The sequence below is a fragment of the Anthonomus grandis genome, chromosome 5 (genome assembly GCF_022605725.1).
Source record: "Anthonomus grandis grandis chromosome 5, icAntGran1.3, whole genome shotgun sequence".
NCBI lineage: Eukaryota > Metazoa > Arthropoda > Insecta > Coleoptera > Curculionidae > Anthonomus > Anthonomus grandis.
The window spans coordinates 36263109-36280684 of NC_065550.1; the positions used below are offsets into that span (position 1 = coordinate 36263109).

General features: G+C 30.1%; 2 protein-coding genes across 2 annotated transcripts in view; one reads left to right on the forward strand and one right to left on the reverse strand.

Moving 5' to 3' along the window:
* Positions 1-17576, reverse strand: part of LOC126736223 (putative epidermal cell surface receptor) — a 78220-nt gene that overhangs the window by 58864 nt on the left and 1780 nt on the right. The gene's annotated exons all lie outside the window — the stretch shown is intronic.
* LOC126736222 (kielin/chordin-like protein) overlaps positions 1-17576 on the forward strand; it is an 82492-nt gene that overhangs the window by 5745 nt on the left and 59171 nt on the right. Inside the window, exon 2 of the mRNA XM_050440478.1 lies at positions 10918-10998. Within this exon, the coding sequence (XP_050296435.1) occupies positions 10929-10998 (70 nt within the window). The 5' untranslated portion in view covers positions 10918-10928. The remainder of the gene's footprint in view (positions 1-10917; positions 10999-17576) is intronic.

The following is a 17576-nucleotide window of genomic DNA, read 5'->3' on the forward strand; positions in this document are numbered from 1 at the left end:
TTATTTCTCTGAATATCTTCAATTTTTTTATATGACTCATTTATTAACATCCCAAGAGACATGGTTAATATTTAAACTAAGACCATACTTTTCATTGGACAACACACAATTAGCACATTTGACAATATTTACGTTACATTCCTTTATATCATGATTACCGCAACACCTAGCACACACTTTATTTTCTTTACAATCCTTAATAATATGACCGTAGCGACAACATCTAAAGCACCTACGTATCCCATACTCATTAAAGACTGGACAACAGTTCCACCCAATATTCATCCTCTCCCTTTCTATAAATAGCCCATAAGAAGTGGCATCAACTTCAAAGATTATGTTAAATTTTTTGTTTACAATTTTTGACCTTCGCACAATTTTAATTTTTTTTGTTTGCAGACTCTTGTAAGTTGTTTTGACTTTCAATTTTTTTAATTAGCTCATTTTCTGAAAGGGGATATTCAGATTCATTTATACCTACTACCTTGATTCTATGTTCCAACACCTTGGGGACCTCAACGCTATATGATATCAGGCATTAATTACTAAAAAAATATTGTAAATTATTGAATATTTCGAAATTCTAGGCATAATTTTCGAAAAAATATCAAATTTTTACACATATAGGAATGCCAAGTATTTATTTACAGAATTTTTTTTCAGGCATACAGTATTGGCCATAAAAGTTTTAAACTTTTTGTTGGAAAATTAAAATTTTTCCAATGTTTTAAATTTATATTTTATTTTTGTACATCCAATCAATAAACATATTAATTAGTAAACAAAAAAGCATACCAGAATTTCAACCTTATCTTGTTTCAGACAATAAGAAATACTTTAAATTTTTGTGCCGGACAAAATGCTTGGAACTTTTTATAAAAGATGTATTTTACAGACACACAGTGTGCAAGTGGGGTCTTTTTATTTATTTTATTTTGTGTTACCATGGGAAAAGGCAAGGCATATTCCAGCGACATTCGCCAAAGAGTTTTAGATTTTTTCAATCAGGGTGTTAGGCAGCGTAATATTGCTCAAAGACTAAACTTTCCTAAGAACACCGTGTCACGGATAATTAAGAAATATCGTATATTTGGAAATGTGGTACCAGGTAAAAGCACTGGAAGACCTAAAGCCACGACTGCCCGTGTAGATGAATTTTAAATATTTCCCAGAATGACCCATTTTTGTCATCCTCCAAAATTAAATGAAGGTGAGCCTTCCAATATCTCTGCAAGAACGGTAAGAAGGCGATTGTGTTCTGGTGGACTTAACAGCTACAGACCTGCTAAAAAACCTTTGCTGCGGAAGAAAAATGTCAAGTTACGCCTACAATTTGCAATGGATCATCTTAACTGGACTGTACAAGATTGGAAAAAAGTGCTATTCAGTGACGAATCTAAGTTCAATCTGTTTTCCAGTGATACAATACTTCATGTAAGATGACCGAAAGGTGAAAGACGCAAGAAAAAATTTGTCCGACCTACGGTTAAGCATGGAGGTGGTAATGTAATAGTATGGGGATGCTTTTCTTGGTATGGTACTGGGCCAATACATAAAATTGTGGGGAAAATGGATCGATTTATGTATCGGGATATTTTGCGAAATATTTCAGTCTATGCCAGTAAATTGTGTATTCCAGCATGATAACGATCCAAAACATTCGTCAAAATTGGTAAAAGAATGGTTGGACCAAGAAAAGATCACAGTTTTAAAGTGGCCGGCCCAGAGTCCAGACTTAAACCCAATTGAAAATTTATGGGAACATCTAGATCGCCAAATTCGGGCATCTGGAACAGTCAAAAATGCTGATAAACTATTTCATAAGCTTGTTGAAGCCTGGACTCACATTGACAGACAAATAATTGAAAATTTGATTGAATTAATGCCCAGAAGAAATTAATGCTAAGGGTTACCATACTAAATATTAATTATAATATTAGGGTTTCAATAAGTTATGTTTTATGTCGTTTTTGAATAAAAATCATTTAGTTCCAAGTATTTTGTCCAGCTTTTTTAAAATTTTTATTCCGAACTGCTACTGGTGCTGAATTTTGTCAACATTTAAATTAATTAACACTAGTTTTTCATGTACAACACTTTATAAAAGAAAATAAAATGCTAATTAACTAAGGCACACAAAATATAATTAATTTTCAAAAGTTCCAACTATTATGGCCAATACTGTATATCTATCGAAAATCATTAAATTTTTGGAATAATTCCAGACATTAATATGCAGAAAATCGTCAAAATGTGGGAAAAATTCCATGCATTGAATTTTAGAAAATCGTCAAATTGTTTATTTACCGAATATTTTGTAAACATATTTTCCTAAACATCTATTCCGAAAAATATTAAATGAATTCAATGCATTTACTTTAAAAGAGACATATTTCAAAATTCTAGGCACAGTATTCTAAAAAATATCAAATATATATAGAAATTTCAGGCATGTATTTATAGAAAATGTCTGTAAAAATTCCAGTATTACGGGGATGAATTTTTAGAAAATCATCAATGTTTTTAAAAAATCCCAGGCATTATATGCCATAAAATCCTGTTTACCACTAAATATTTCGAAATTATAGGCATTAATTCTCAAAAAACATCAATTTTTTTTAAGTCTTGTTTTGAGCAAATAAAGTTTGTTTTTATATCAGGCATTAATTACTAGAAAATATTGTAAATTATTGAATATTTCGAAATTCTAGGCATAAATTTCGAAAAAATATCAAATTTTTGCACATATAGAAATGCCAAGTATTTATTTACAAATTTTTTTCAGGCATATATCTATGGAAAATCATGAAATTTTTGAAAATATTCTAGGCATTCATTTCAAGATAGTTATTAAATTTTTGGAATAATTCCAGATATTTGTATGCAGAAAAACGTCAAAATGTGGGATTAATTCCACGCATCGAATTTTAGAAAATCGTCAAATTTTTCAAAAAATTCCAGGTAATTATTACCAGCAAGTCTTTTATAAATTACCAAATATTGCAGAATATCTCAAATTTTTCAAAAAATTCCAGGCAATAATTTTCACGAAATCGTCCAATATTTGGAAAAAATTTGAGACATGAATACCTGAAATTTCACATATAATTTTTCAAAAAATAATAAATTTTTTGTACAATGTTCAGACAAGAAGTAACGGAATATTTACTAATTCTATGTATATTTCTCCAAAAATTTCAGGCACCAAATGCCAACAAATAAATCTTTTAAGTTCCTGAATATTTTGAAATTCCAGGCATAATTTCGAAAAATATTAACTTTTTGTAAAAATTCCAGACATTAATGCCAAAAAAACATGAGGCTTTTGGAAAATATCCAGACATTGAATGCTATAAAATCTTGCAAGTTTTATTCTATTTTATCACTTAATTTGTAGTCTTACGTGCTTTTCAAAGTTCACGCATTTTTTCCTTGCAATCTTATATAATTCGTATATTGTATAATCTTCTTATTCTATATTATTATGCAAAATAAACGATATTATTATTAATTTCTAAACATTAAAGAATTTCAGGCATATTTTTCTAAAAAACCTTGAAAAATATCTAACTAAAATAAGCAACTTTTTGTAAAGTGAATTTCGCATATTTCGAAATTCCAAGCATAATTTCTCAAAAAAGAACAAATTTCTATAGAAACTCCAAGAATTTATTTACAGAGGGTTTTTTTGTAAATATTCCAGTAAATAAATATAATGATAATGGTTCTACTAAAATTTAATAAAATAAATAATTATTATACTTAAAATCGAACCTAAGTAAAGTGCTTCACATGTTATTATCGATAATTATATATTTATTCAACGTTTTTTTAGTAAATTTTTGGTATATTTATCAACCGTATATTATGGTCAAAGTATATTTATTAAACTGTAGAATATACGTATATCATATTCGATTCTGTTTATAAAACAGACAAAATTTCGGCATTTAAAAAATTCACACGGGATTTACATATCTAGTTTTTAAACTCGATTAATACACCTCAAATATTTGATTAATAAAAAACGGTTTTTTTTTGCAGATAATAATTGCCTGAGAAAAAAATGCCTTTTTTAGAAAATTATACGTGGTAAAAAAATCTATATGTTTTGTATCTATACTTTTCTCACATAACCTTAAAGTTTTCGATTAAAACGTGAAAAAACCTCATTTTATTTCTCGAAAACAAGACGTATCGCTATGAAAATTGCAGTAGTTGTGCTATTTTCGAAATTCAGTCAAATCATATGGCATTTATTTAAGTTTTTTGTCAACCAGTCATTAATACAAATAGTAACGTTAGCCTAAATTTATAATTTAGGTAATTTTACTTTAATTTTACTGTATAATTTACATGTGTCTCCACTTGTGTTATTAATATAATAACATATAGATGCCAAGCTTCTTATTTCATTATGGATATAGAAGCATATAACAACGTAAGTGTAGGCAACAAAAACTCATATTAACATTACAAAAAATTATTTATTCTCTTTTATACAGTAGGTATACCATACAAAAAAAAAATTGTTATTCTATTCTAGGGTTTTGAGAATGAATTTGCATTAAAACATTTTAAAGTGACACCACCCCCCATGAGGAATTTACATGCAGCAAAAATTTTTTTGTCATTTAAAAATGAAATAAACAATTTTTTCCAATTAAGAAAGAATTTAAATTCCAAAATAAAAAATATTTAAAATTCCAGAACACCCGGTATTTTTTCAACAAACTGATTTTATCAAAAAAATAGCACCTACGAATTAACTAATTAATAATGGACTTCTAAAAATAGTGTTTTTCTATCATGGTGTATCTAATTGAACCAGAAAAATATCACTTTGTTCCAAAATTTTTCTAATTATTAAACTGAGATAAGGATATATAAATGAGAACCCAGCTTTTTCACCTACTTTCCTATATCATCGTTTCATTTCTTTAATAGTGTTTGGATCTTCTTAAAATAGTGTTTTTCTATTATGGTTTGTCTAATTGAACCAGGAAAACATCACTTTGTTCCAATATTTTTCTAATTATTAAACTGAGATAAGGATATATAAATGAGAACCCAGCTTTTTCACCTACTTTCCTATATCATCGTTTCAATTTTTTAATGGTGTTTGGATCTTCTGAAAATAGTGTTTTTCTATCATGGTGTATCTAATTGAACCAGAAAAACATCACTTTGTTCCAATACTTTTCTAATTATTAAACTGAGATAAGGATATATAAATGAGAACCCAGCTTTTTCACCTACTTTCCTACATCATCGTTTCAATTTTTTAATAGTGTATAATATATATAAAGAACACAATTTAAATATCCTCCATTTTGATTTATTTAATATTTGTGTGAAGGCACTGAAATACACATATTTGTGAGAACATTATAATTATGTAATTATATTAACAGGAACTTACAATAAATGATTTAACTGCAATAGTTTCCCTAATGTTAAATATAGCTTGTTCTTGAACAATTACAAAGGGGTGTTCTTATCACAATGGATTTAAACATTATTTCAAGATAAGTTTTTAAAGAGTGGTTTTAGTTTAGTTGGGTGTCTCATTTAAATTAACAAAGTTACCATAAACTGCGAACATCCTGTACATTTTTTTGAAATTAGACAAACTACCTCTCTGACCTACTACTTGTAAAGGCCCATTCAAACCACAGTTCTGATACCGTTGGTTCCGTAACTGTTGCCGCAATTATTTAAAATACGAATTTAAGTGCGGATGGTATGAAATTACAGAGATAAAGTCCGCTTTGTTCCAGTATACTCGTATAACCCATCCTACGCGCGTTATTGTTAAAACCGAATTAGGGTCGGCCCTTTAATTACGCTTCCCACGCTGAATAATAGTCTAAAAGCTTTTGCAGTAAGGCTCATATTTGTTTTAAAGCTCTTGGGCTATTATGGTTCTTCTTTAACTATAATTGCTTGGGGAAAGTCCATACTACATAAATCACTTCATAATATGTGAAAATGCTTGGGTAATAATTGTCTGATGAAAGTGAGGTAAAAGGATGATTTGGTAAGAAAAAAAAACGGTCTTCCAGGAAGGAAAAGATTTTTTTTCCCACAAAAAAACTACAGAAAACTGAATTTCCGATTAAATTATCTTAAAACATCACCGTGATTATTAAATTTCGATTACGTCATTAAGAACAAAGCAACTGATCATTTAATTAAGGTATTTCTTCTTGAGAATGGTTACTTTCACCCTTATAATTATTAATTCTTTGGCATGACAGAGATTGTGATTATTTTAATGCTCTTACAGGCAGTCTCAATAACAAAATATAGGATAGACAATATATATGCTAATTCTCACTTTAACAATTAGAAAAGTATTGGAACAAAGTGATGTTTTTCTTGTTTAATTTGGAAAACCGCGATAGAAAAACACTATTTCCAAGCGATCCAAACACTATTAAAGAAATTAAACGATGATATATGAAATGGGTGAAAAGCTCGATTCTCACTTATATATCCCCATCTCAGTTTAAGGCTGGTTTCAGACGGTACCATATCGATACCATTTATAGCGCGCGATAAATGTCGCGATATTGCTTTTACACTAAAATTCATGTTTTTGAATGAGCCGTTTTCATAACTAAGCGATAGCATAAAATATATGGTGACGACGACGCTTTATGGCGTGTGCACGCGATTTGTTCTACTAAAATCGCGCCATTTTTTGTCGTCGCCATTTTTGTAGCAATAGATGTCTTATGCGATCCTACACAATACTCACCATATTATATTGTCGCGATTTATCCAGTATCATTTGGACAGCATGGCGAAAAAAAAAATGAAATACACCTATGACCCGCTAAGTCTGATCGAATGAATTGAACAAAGGCCATGTCTATGGGATAAAACAACAGACGATTATAAAGATCGGGTAAAAAGAACAAATGCATGTATATCAAATTTTAATAGTTGGTTTTGACAATATGCAAGAAGACGAAAAAGTGGAAGTAGGTAAGACACAGTTTAGTTCTAAATAGTATAAAATTTATATTTATAAATATAAAATTTAACTTTAGAAGTTTTGCAAAGTTTATTGTAATATTTTTACGAATTTATTTAATATTATATACCATAAAATAGTTCTCTAAAAATTATATTTTTCGTCTGCTAATGTTGGTCTAATCATCCGTCGTTAATAAGGCAAAAATAAACATAATTAATTTAAAATGAAAGCATGTTTATTTAATTATTAATTACATTTTAACTGGATACATAACGTACAATAAATTATATTTTCGTCATTTGCCAAGGTAAGGAGCCGGTTGGATTTGGCATGCAAGGTTTTGTAATCCTGTAGTATGTAAAGCAATGTCCATGTCAATCTGGCAAAATCCATCTTTTTGACGAACCACATTGTGTAAAATTATAGCAGCTTTAACAATATCTTTAGCGAATGCTTTAGAAACATTTAGCGGTCTATGAAAAATCCTCCATTATTTGTTGGTTAATATACCAAACGAACATTCCACAAACCTTCGTGCTCGTGTTAAACGGTAGTTGAAAACCCTTTTTTTACGCTTAGATTATGTCCCCCAAATGGCCGTAACAAATGTTCACTTATATTTGCATCTCTTAAAATAGATTGGTTGGGAATGTTCAGAGTGGCATTTTTAAGTTTTTATAAAATACGGTTTCTTAAAAAACCGAGGAATCACAATCTTTTCCATAAGCTTCTATGTCAACATACACAAACTTATACTCGGAGTCCGCAACTGCCATTAGAATTATGGAGAAATAATGTTTATAAAAGTTCATGAAGCCACTATGTCGGAATTTTTGAACTCGACTGTGTTTTCCATCTACCGCTCCAATGCAATGCGAAAAATTTGACATTTTCAAAAAATATTCTGAAATATTCAACCAGTCTTCTTGGGAAGGTGTAGGCAAGTATTCTTCTTTAAAATGATTCCATAACTCTTGGCAGACCGTTCGAACACATTCACTTATTGTAGAAATATCTGTAAACAATAAGATGATTCAATTTTTCATTTTAATTCTGGAGCAAGTAAAAACTTGCAATAGAAAATATTACTTAAGGCAAATAGTCAAAAAAAAACATATTATATTGTACAGATTTTTTGATCGCCATCGTGTAACTTTCCAAAACAAATAAACATATTTTTTGCAGGAAAAGCCATCAATGAGTCGCAACTTCGTTGAAAAAAAAGAGCGGGGATAAGCGACTTAAGAAATACGTGTACTTCGACCAACTGCAATTCTTGCTGAAGATTTTAGAGAAAGATGATACCACTTCTAATATTTGCGACAATACCGATAATCAACAGAGTGACGTTAAAGAATCATCTTTGTTGAATCAAGGTAAAAGTACACAGCCAGGACCAAGTTCTTCTTTCTCTAGAAAACGAAATAAAATATCAGAATTGGATGAAACAGATAGAGCGATTTTAAAAGCTATAGAAGCATCTTCTCAAAATCGGCCTCCTCCAGAAGAAATAGGTGAAGATGCAACGTTTTTTAAATCTGTAACATCTACGGTCAAAAACTTTACAGAGGACGAAAAGCTAGAATTTTGTATGGGAGTACTAACATTGATTAAAGAAATTAAAGGAAAAAGATACGAATGTCAACTCAGACCTGTATCAGTAGGCTCTTCTCACCTTACGTCTAAATCTGATCAGTCATCTTATCCAAACCAGACACCGGAATATGGGTACCACTCCCCAAGAGATTATGTACTTCGCGCATAATAATTTTCAATAACTTCATTTCCAATATTCATAATTAAAATATTATATTATTTGTAAAGTCAGTTAGAATTTGTATCATTTACGTTATTTGTAATAAAAAAATAAACGTTGCTTACCTTATAGTAACTGCCAACATTTCTTTGGGAGGTATACTTAACCTCATCGTTGTATTTTCTTTTTAATAGAGTCTAATAAACGCACCAGAAGGTAATTAAAAATTTTTGGGCTCATCCGGAAATAATTGAAAAATTTTTCTTTACGTTGAAGCAATTTTTCAAAAAGTGTATAAAAAGCCCCATCTACGTATATTGCTTGTAACAAAGGATGTATCCAGAACTGCCGAGTTTTGTTAAAAGCACAACGTCGTTTTCTTCTCCTAAAAAGAAGCGCTTATAAAGCTACACGTCTTTGATCCATGGCACTTTGGAACATACTGAACTCGGCAACAATTTATCGCGCGCTATAAATGGTATCGATATGGTACCGTCTGAAACCAGCCTAAGAATTAAAAAAGTATTGGAACAAAGTGATGTTTTTCTTGTTTAATTTGGCAAACCATAATAGAAAAACACTATTTCCGAGCGATCCAAACACTGTTAAAGAAATTAAACGATGATATAGGAAATGGGTGAAAAGCTCGATTCTAACTTATATATCCTAATCTCAGTTAAAGAATTAGGAATGTATTGGAACAAAGTGATGTTTTTCTTGTTTAATTTGGCAAACCATGATAGAAAAACGCTATTTCCAGAAGATCCAAACACTATTAAACATAATTAACGATGATATATGAAATAAGTAAAAAGCTCGATTTTCCATTATATATCCCCATCTCAGTTTAACAATTAGAAAAGTATTGAAACAAAATGATGTTTTTCTTCTATAATTTCATAATTATGTTCTATTTAAAAAAAAAACAGAAAATCACACGATTTATGAGTAAAAATAATTTTAAAATGTAGCTGAACAAAAAATATAATAATAATAATAGGTTGGCATAAGTGATTGACAAGTAGAGATTATGACGTGACTCGATTATGCCGAGACGTACTAATTTATGTATTTTAAATTATGTATTTATAAGTTATGAGTTGTAATTTGTGTATTTGTTTAACCGAATAAAAGGCCATTCTATAATAATAAATCAGTTTATTTAAAATAAAAAATATTTCAAAATGATTAATTTCAATTTACCAGTAAATGGACAATAATCACAGAAGTAGTAGTATACTACTTGTACCTGATGTCTTATTTTATTACTCCATACATAATAATAATAAAATAAAACGTAGATAAAAATAAAGAATAATAATAACAATTTGTTCCCGGACTTAGGTCGTAGCTACAGGTAATTTAGATTTTGACGAGTTCAGTATTATTTTATTTTATTTTTTAGGATATGGGTCATATCTGTATATTTATTTATTTTTAGCAATACAGCCCAACAGTATAAACCATTTACAGAGCCAAAGGTTACAATAATGTTTTAACAATTTTTAAGATATAATAAAGACATACATAAATTAAAACTAAAATATTCTCCGCGACATCATAGTATAAATTATATTTTAAAAATTTATAGCGACAATCTTAAGCTTCCTACATAAAAATAAGCAACCACAAATTATAAGCCCCAAACAAAATAAATACCTTTATACCTAAATCTCAAAGAGAGAAAAAAAACATAAACAATACAAACAGCAAAGTTAATTGGATAATCCAAAAAACGCTCTTACAACTTCAGCACCAGAGCATACAAATAAATCACAATATTGTGAGACTCTATTGTGAGCTAGATAGTATATGTCTTGTTCATTTTTTTTTTGTAATCATTCAATTTCCGAGATCTGCAATTTCTTAGTTTAGTTATCCTATGTATTACGTATTTATTAAATTATTAAATCTTTCTCTGCGAATTTCTCTGAAAAATTGAATTCTTTTGCATTAACAATACAACCTCAATGGAGGAAGATATAACTTGATTTATGGAATTTAGGTGAAATTCCAAAAAATTTGATGGGTCGTTTCAGAGATAAAACCTCTCTAAAACTAAAAACCTTTAACCAAAGAGTAGTTCAGTAGAATCAAAAATCGTGATAATATACCCTGTATATGTCCCAATACAAATCAAATACGTCCTCGTCAATTATTGTTTTCATTATTTCAGATGTTAATAAGATGATCATCCGGTGGCCCCTATTAGGCGTATGGCTGTCCTGTTTGGCAACGGTTTATTGCAGACACAAAGGTAAATATTACACTAATAATAATTAAGTAATTAACGGATTAATTTTTATATAATATAAAACAACAAAGTTGCGTATTTCCCTGTTTCTATGACCGTTTCATGTTGAATTAAATGGTGTGGAACAATCGTTGCCACATCCATCAAAAACGAGACTTTTTGGGGTTGTGGGAAAAAAAACGCTTTCAAAATCGTAATTAGTCAATGTGAAATTGATGTAATCGGTAAAAGAAGATCACGTCGGAGGTGCTCTTCTTAAATAAGCGTTTGAATTAGGTAAGATTTGATGATGATCAATGTTCTTATTAAGTTATTTAATACAGACGTAACTACTGGGAGTATTTTGATGAAACAAACCGCATATTATAACAGTTTATATCACTGTGCTAGTAAAACACAATTTAGTAAAAATTTATGACTTTTTTACGGGCATGTACACACAAACATTACGTAATAACGTAAGAAAATGTGCAAAATACGCACACGCGTCTAGAAAGCGTGACAAACGTACGTAAAACCACACTTGAATCGTATATTTAAAACATTTGCGAATTTTTCTTTTAAAAAATTTTTCAAACCGATTAACAATATAAACGACGTGATTATATAAAAGCGATCAGCCAGTTCTAATCCAACCTTGCTAATCGCGTTAATTTACATGGAGGGTACACAATAACTTTCTCTGACCGTTCGCCATGCACATACACGTGACATCATTAACGTCTATAGAAGACATTGTTGTTAAAATTACATTTTCTATTTTGGACTGTTGCCAATTAAGCGTTTAGGTGTACTGAGGAGAGAATGTTTTGTGTAATTTTTATTTCATCGGAATATTCCCAGTATAGTTTTTTAGATATTGGACTTTAAAGTTGTAATTTTTATTTCTTGTATCAGTTTCTTTCTTCTTCTTTCGGTGCCATGCAAATTCTTGCATCCGTCATATGCTTTTATTAATTGCAGCATTTTGGAGTTCTTGAAAACTGCTTATCCCCGTTTATCGTCTAATTTACCGCAACAACGAAAGCTTCCTTTTTCCTATTCCCCCTTTTCTTCCTTCGATCTTACCTTGAAGGATAAGGTGCTGGTATACAAAATTTCTTTGTCGATATTCTAATTTTTGCTAATTACCATTGTCTTCTATTTCTAAATGTTGATCTTTATTCCATAGTGTGAGTACGCTCTTATATTCTCAAACCCAACGTCTGTCTTGGACATGAGTACCCAAGAAACACATCATATATTCATGATTTTTTAGTAAATTGTTGGTTTTGGTGTATTTATCAACCATTTACGGTCAAGGTATATTTATTAAACTGTAGAATATATGTATATCATATACTATTGTGTTTAAAGAAAAGAGAAAATTTTGGCATTTAAAAAATGGACACGGGATTTACATATCTAGTTTTTAAACTCGATTACTACACCTCTAATATTTGATGGAATTCTTATAAAAAATCACTGTTTTGCGTCCATATTATCTAATCTAATAACGCTATTTTTCTATCAAATATTTATATATAAAATTATATCAAATTTAAATAATTAGTGTTATTAAATTAAATATTAAATATATATTTTTTGCAAAAACATTGTTTTTCATCAATATAACCCGTACCCCCCCCCCCCCCCCCCACCCATCACAAACATTTGCTCAGTAAGAAATTCTTTTGAAAAATCACCGTTTTTCGTCCATAATATGCAATCTAATAGCACTGTTTTTGTATTAAATATTTATTAATATAGATATTTACAATTATAATAAATTTAAATAAATAAACTGTGTCATTAGATTGAATATTAACGACCAAATCAGCTGTTACTCATACGTATTATTTTGGAAAACAATAATTTTTCAAAACAATTTCTTACTAGTAAGCAGTGTGGGGTGGGTGGGGGGGGGGGCTAAGGGTATGATTAATGAAAAACGGTTTTTTTGCAGTATAATTGCCTGAAAAAAAGATGCCTTTTAAGAAAATTGCAGTAGTTGAGCCATTTTTTATCACAAATAAGTAGAAATTTAGTTTTATATCACTACACCTGATATGTGATAAAATGACCCCAATATCACATATCGTGGGCTTAAAGGTAAAACTGACTAAGTCAAAAATATCGATTTTTTGCAATTTTAAACTTGACCATAAATTTATGTGATGACCAAAAAAGTTTGATTTTAATAAAAGTTTTACTTATGCGTTTATTTAAAATAAATCATTATCTTTTTTTATATCCCTCAAAACATTTCAAAAAGCAGCCGTTGATTTTTTTTTTTGAAAAAAAGTGACTTGGTCACTTTTTCCTTTTTGTTAAAATTGTTAAATACAGACTTGGTCAAACAATAGAATTCAATCGAATTCTAGTTATTGGTACCATAGCGACAAGCTAGCTAAAATCCTTTTCCGAATTAGTTATGGGAGTTTTTTAAATCAAACACAGGATTTTTTACAAATGAACTGATTAGTACATAGTAAAATTAAATTTATTTTCAAAAACTTGAGGTTATTAAATTAAAGAACTCATTTAATCCGAGTCTGATTCTGTATCACTCTCACTTGCTGTAGGTTCTGGGACGGTATTTCTCTTTTGTTTCTCAACTGGTAGAGCCTGGTACCAATTGTGATATTCTGGAGGAATATCGTTTTGAGTACAAAGCTTCAAAAGACTGAATTTTTTCTTCTCAAAAATACCTAACTGTGCCTTGTATAATTTTGGAATTACGTTGGGAATCGCATTTAAGCGACCTCGTCCAATCACGTTAATCCTTTTAAATTCTATTTCGCTATAGTTATATTTAAAGAGAATTTGGCCCATTTTATATTTTAATCTATTTAAAAAAAAAGAACTTGCCAATGATTTTAAATCAAGAATCCTTAACTGGAACAAAACCTGGAAAAACAAAATCTGGAAACCTTAACTCCTTACATTGATAAGGCTCACTCTTTTTATTTCTAAGTCGCTTAGAACGAGTCAATCGGAGCACATTAAGTAAATTATTCATAGTGAATATAGCAACATGTTTCCTGGCAGACTCAATAGCACTATGCATAGAGTCTGCTTCCATGTAAGAGTGGCCTTTCTCCAAAAAGTTATGTTGTATGGTCAGTAAATGCGTATTTTGAACTAAGTACTAAAATAAAGCGGCTATGTACTGATTGCGGTTTTGACCGCTGCAAGTATCTGAATACATGCTGATCTCTGTTACGTCTTTTGGAATTGTTCTTACCCACTCAAATAATGCAGTTCCGATTTCGGAACTCCCTCGCTCGTTGACCGTTAGTCTCCGTCTACGCGTAGCCATATGCATTATTTGGTGTCGCTGCTTCATAGATAGTTAAGTTAAAAGCACATAATTTCATACTGTAATAAAACTGGGATATATCGGAGAAAGGAATTTGCAAAACGCTTTGTAAATCAAACGTGATGTTAGTAAAATGTTTATCATTATGGGCTCGTACCTTATCCTGCATCTTGTCAGCATTTGCTTCATCGCGCCGACGTATGTGTTCTTGATAATCCTCAATGTTTATGAGTTTATTTTTGTATTGTTCACAAGTGGAACATTGATCTTTTTTAGGCTTGGAAAAAGCCAAATTATATTTACTGCAAAAAATACGTCGATACGTCGCTTCAGAGACCTTTGGCTCGTTATTGCTGTTACATGCTTCTATGTATAACTGATACATTTTTGTAATTGATAGGCTAGGGTCTAAGTACTTCCGGTTATTAGATTTTCTGCAATAATGGGATTCAAGGGTAGGGAACCTTTCGATGTGGCTTTTAACTTAACTTTCTTCTAGCTCCTGGGAAGTTTTATTACCTGGTGCCTTACAACCACGTTGATCTGGTAAGTTAAATAAGCCATGCTCATTTACTGCAGCAAAGGCATGGTCAACGGGCCCGTGACTAATGCTTAGAGTGTTTAAAAAAAACTTTTTGCAAACACGGATTTCGTGAGCCTCTTTTTTAAAAAAATATGATCTGCTTGCTTGTTTTGCCGGTCTGGTTTCAGTGCGAGGCTTCCTACACTTGGGTTTAACTGATTTTACACGGGCCAATATGTAATCTTTTTGTCTATCATAATTTAATTGCCAGTAGGTAGCACACAATTTTCTTCTATCGTCCAAACTAAAGTGTTGTGTACATTTAAATTTGCAGAGCTCGCAATGGACATCTTTGGGAATTTTTTGCACTTCTCATTTTTTTATTGGTTTCGTAAGGTTCCCCCAAAGACCTTATCTTTTTATTTATAGCTTTTTTCCACTGATCAGGGTGTGATTTTTTCCACCTGCTCTTTTGTTTAGTTGTAGTAGATACATTGTTGTGCTCACCATCATGATTGTCTTCATCGTCAGTAGGATTATACTCGTCTGAACTATACCTTCTTCAAATTCTACCACTCCCATAGGAGAGTGCGGATCTTCATAAAGGTTGGCATTTTGATTTTTAGGGCGAAGAATACGTTGGGTGTCTGGCGTCGATGGTAAATTAGTGTCAGCGAAAGTGTTGCAAAGCCCTTTTGCCTTTTCTGCCACAAGATCACATTTTATAACTGAAAATAAAACGCAGTAATAACTAATTAAGTAATTTATAAAAAAATAGAACTAAAATAGAAAAATTATTATCAATTAATATAAAGACCTTAATTTACACGTACGAATTCAAAATAGAAATAGGCACAAAACACACACTTAATGCACTTAATTTATAAGCACAAAAAACATATTTTTTTACTAATACAATAGAAAAAATTATACATACTTATAATAATCCTAACCTATTTACTTAGTTATACGTACATAAAAAATAATAATACTGTATACATAGAACATAACAATGTATGTACATATAGAAGAAGCTATACCTAATTATAGCAAAGAAAATATTTTTTATTTAAATTATTACAAGAATATTTACCTTCAGATACTTCTGGGGAAGAAGCTGAGGCGTTTTTATTTACAGGGGCATCCTCTGATGCTATGGCGGGATTGATAACGGTTTCTGAATGACTCAAAACATTAGCAACATTTGATATTTCGTTAGTTTGGCTTATTAATTCCTCATACAGCGGGCCTAGAATTAAACAGTATCATTAAAAAAAAAGAATATAAAAACTTTTTACTGACCTAACCTATAAAATGTAAAAATCTAATTATATCGATACAAAACTTACATTCAGCATCAATATGAACAAGAGTTTTTGATTTTTGTAATGCCAATTTAGCAATATATCGAGATCTAGCACTCATTATAATAAATAAATTATTAACTTATTTTATGTACCTACTTCTGAACCCTGGGGGGACTTGGTCAGTTTTTCCAGGCAAAGATATATGATTTTTTTAGAGAGTTGGTCAATAAAACAGAAAAATGGCGATTTTGGACTTGGTCACTTTTACCCACGATATAATATACCGTGTGATAATGGAATATTATGCACAAAGAAATCTAGAAAAAATAATCAATGCCTTAACATGTATGAAACAATAATTATACCAAATAAGATATAGAAATAAAAAAAACAAGATCAAAACCAAACAAGGATTTAAAAAATAAACGCAATGGTGTCCTTTTTTTATTAAAAAATATTAACGATAAATGTAAAGTGTTCCTGGACACCCGATATAATATACCACAATTGAAATTTAAATAGACAACAATTATTTAACGAATAACACAAAGGTTTTATACTGCTTTTCTATAATTAAATATTTAACGTTTCGTTGATGTTTGTTTAGAAGCTCATCCCATTAAACACCATACCTAATGAAATATGTTGTATTAATTGTAATAGTTCAAATGAAATTGATTTCTTTGTTAGAGCGTCACTGAGTAGATTTCAGTAAGTTGCTAAATTTTTAATTGGAAACCCATCGACGTTCTAACAAATACAAAAAAAAAATCTAGAAGACAATTATAATAAAATTTATTCCTATAGTTAGAAAGTTTAATATTTTTTTCATGACAAATCATCGACATATAATAGTATATTATAAACATGTAATAAAACTTATTAAATTCCTCAACGTATACCTACTACGTGGACATTTTATTCGATAGTTATCGTTCAAGTTCAACCAAAAATGTACACCTGGTGTAAACCAAAAATAAACGTTTTTTAAACTATCGTGTGTTGCTTGGATAACTAGTAATACTATAATCAGCCAAATTTATGTTCCTCATTCTCTCGTAACCAGGATTCTGTAATACATAAACAATCAAACCTCCGGATCAAGCAGTTTATTGCAAATGCATTGGATGTTCTGTAACTCTCTTTCTAGACATGATTTATTTGATGTGTTCGCTTCAAAAAATAATGATTTCTCTGTATTTTATATACATCTGTGAAGAAATTAACTATCTGGAAAGTTGACATTATTACAGGCTAGATCGTCCGGAAAGAAAATTTCATTTTCATTCTTAAAAAGATATAAATAATTCAAAATCATTTCCCTTTGCACTTTGGCAATTTATAGCATCAAAATTATTTGACATAGAAGAAAAAGGTTTGCACTTTCTGTTAGCATTCTACATTTAAATTATTATAAGAATGTAATATAAATATATTCAATTATTCAAGT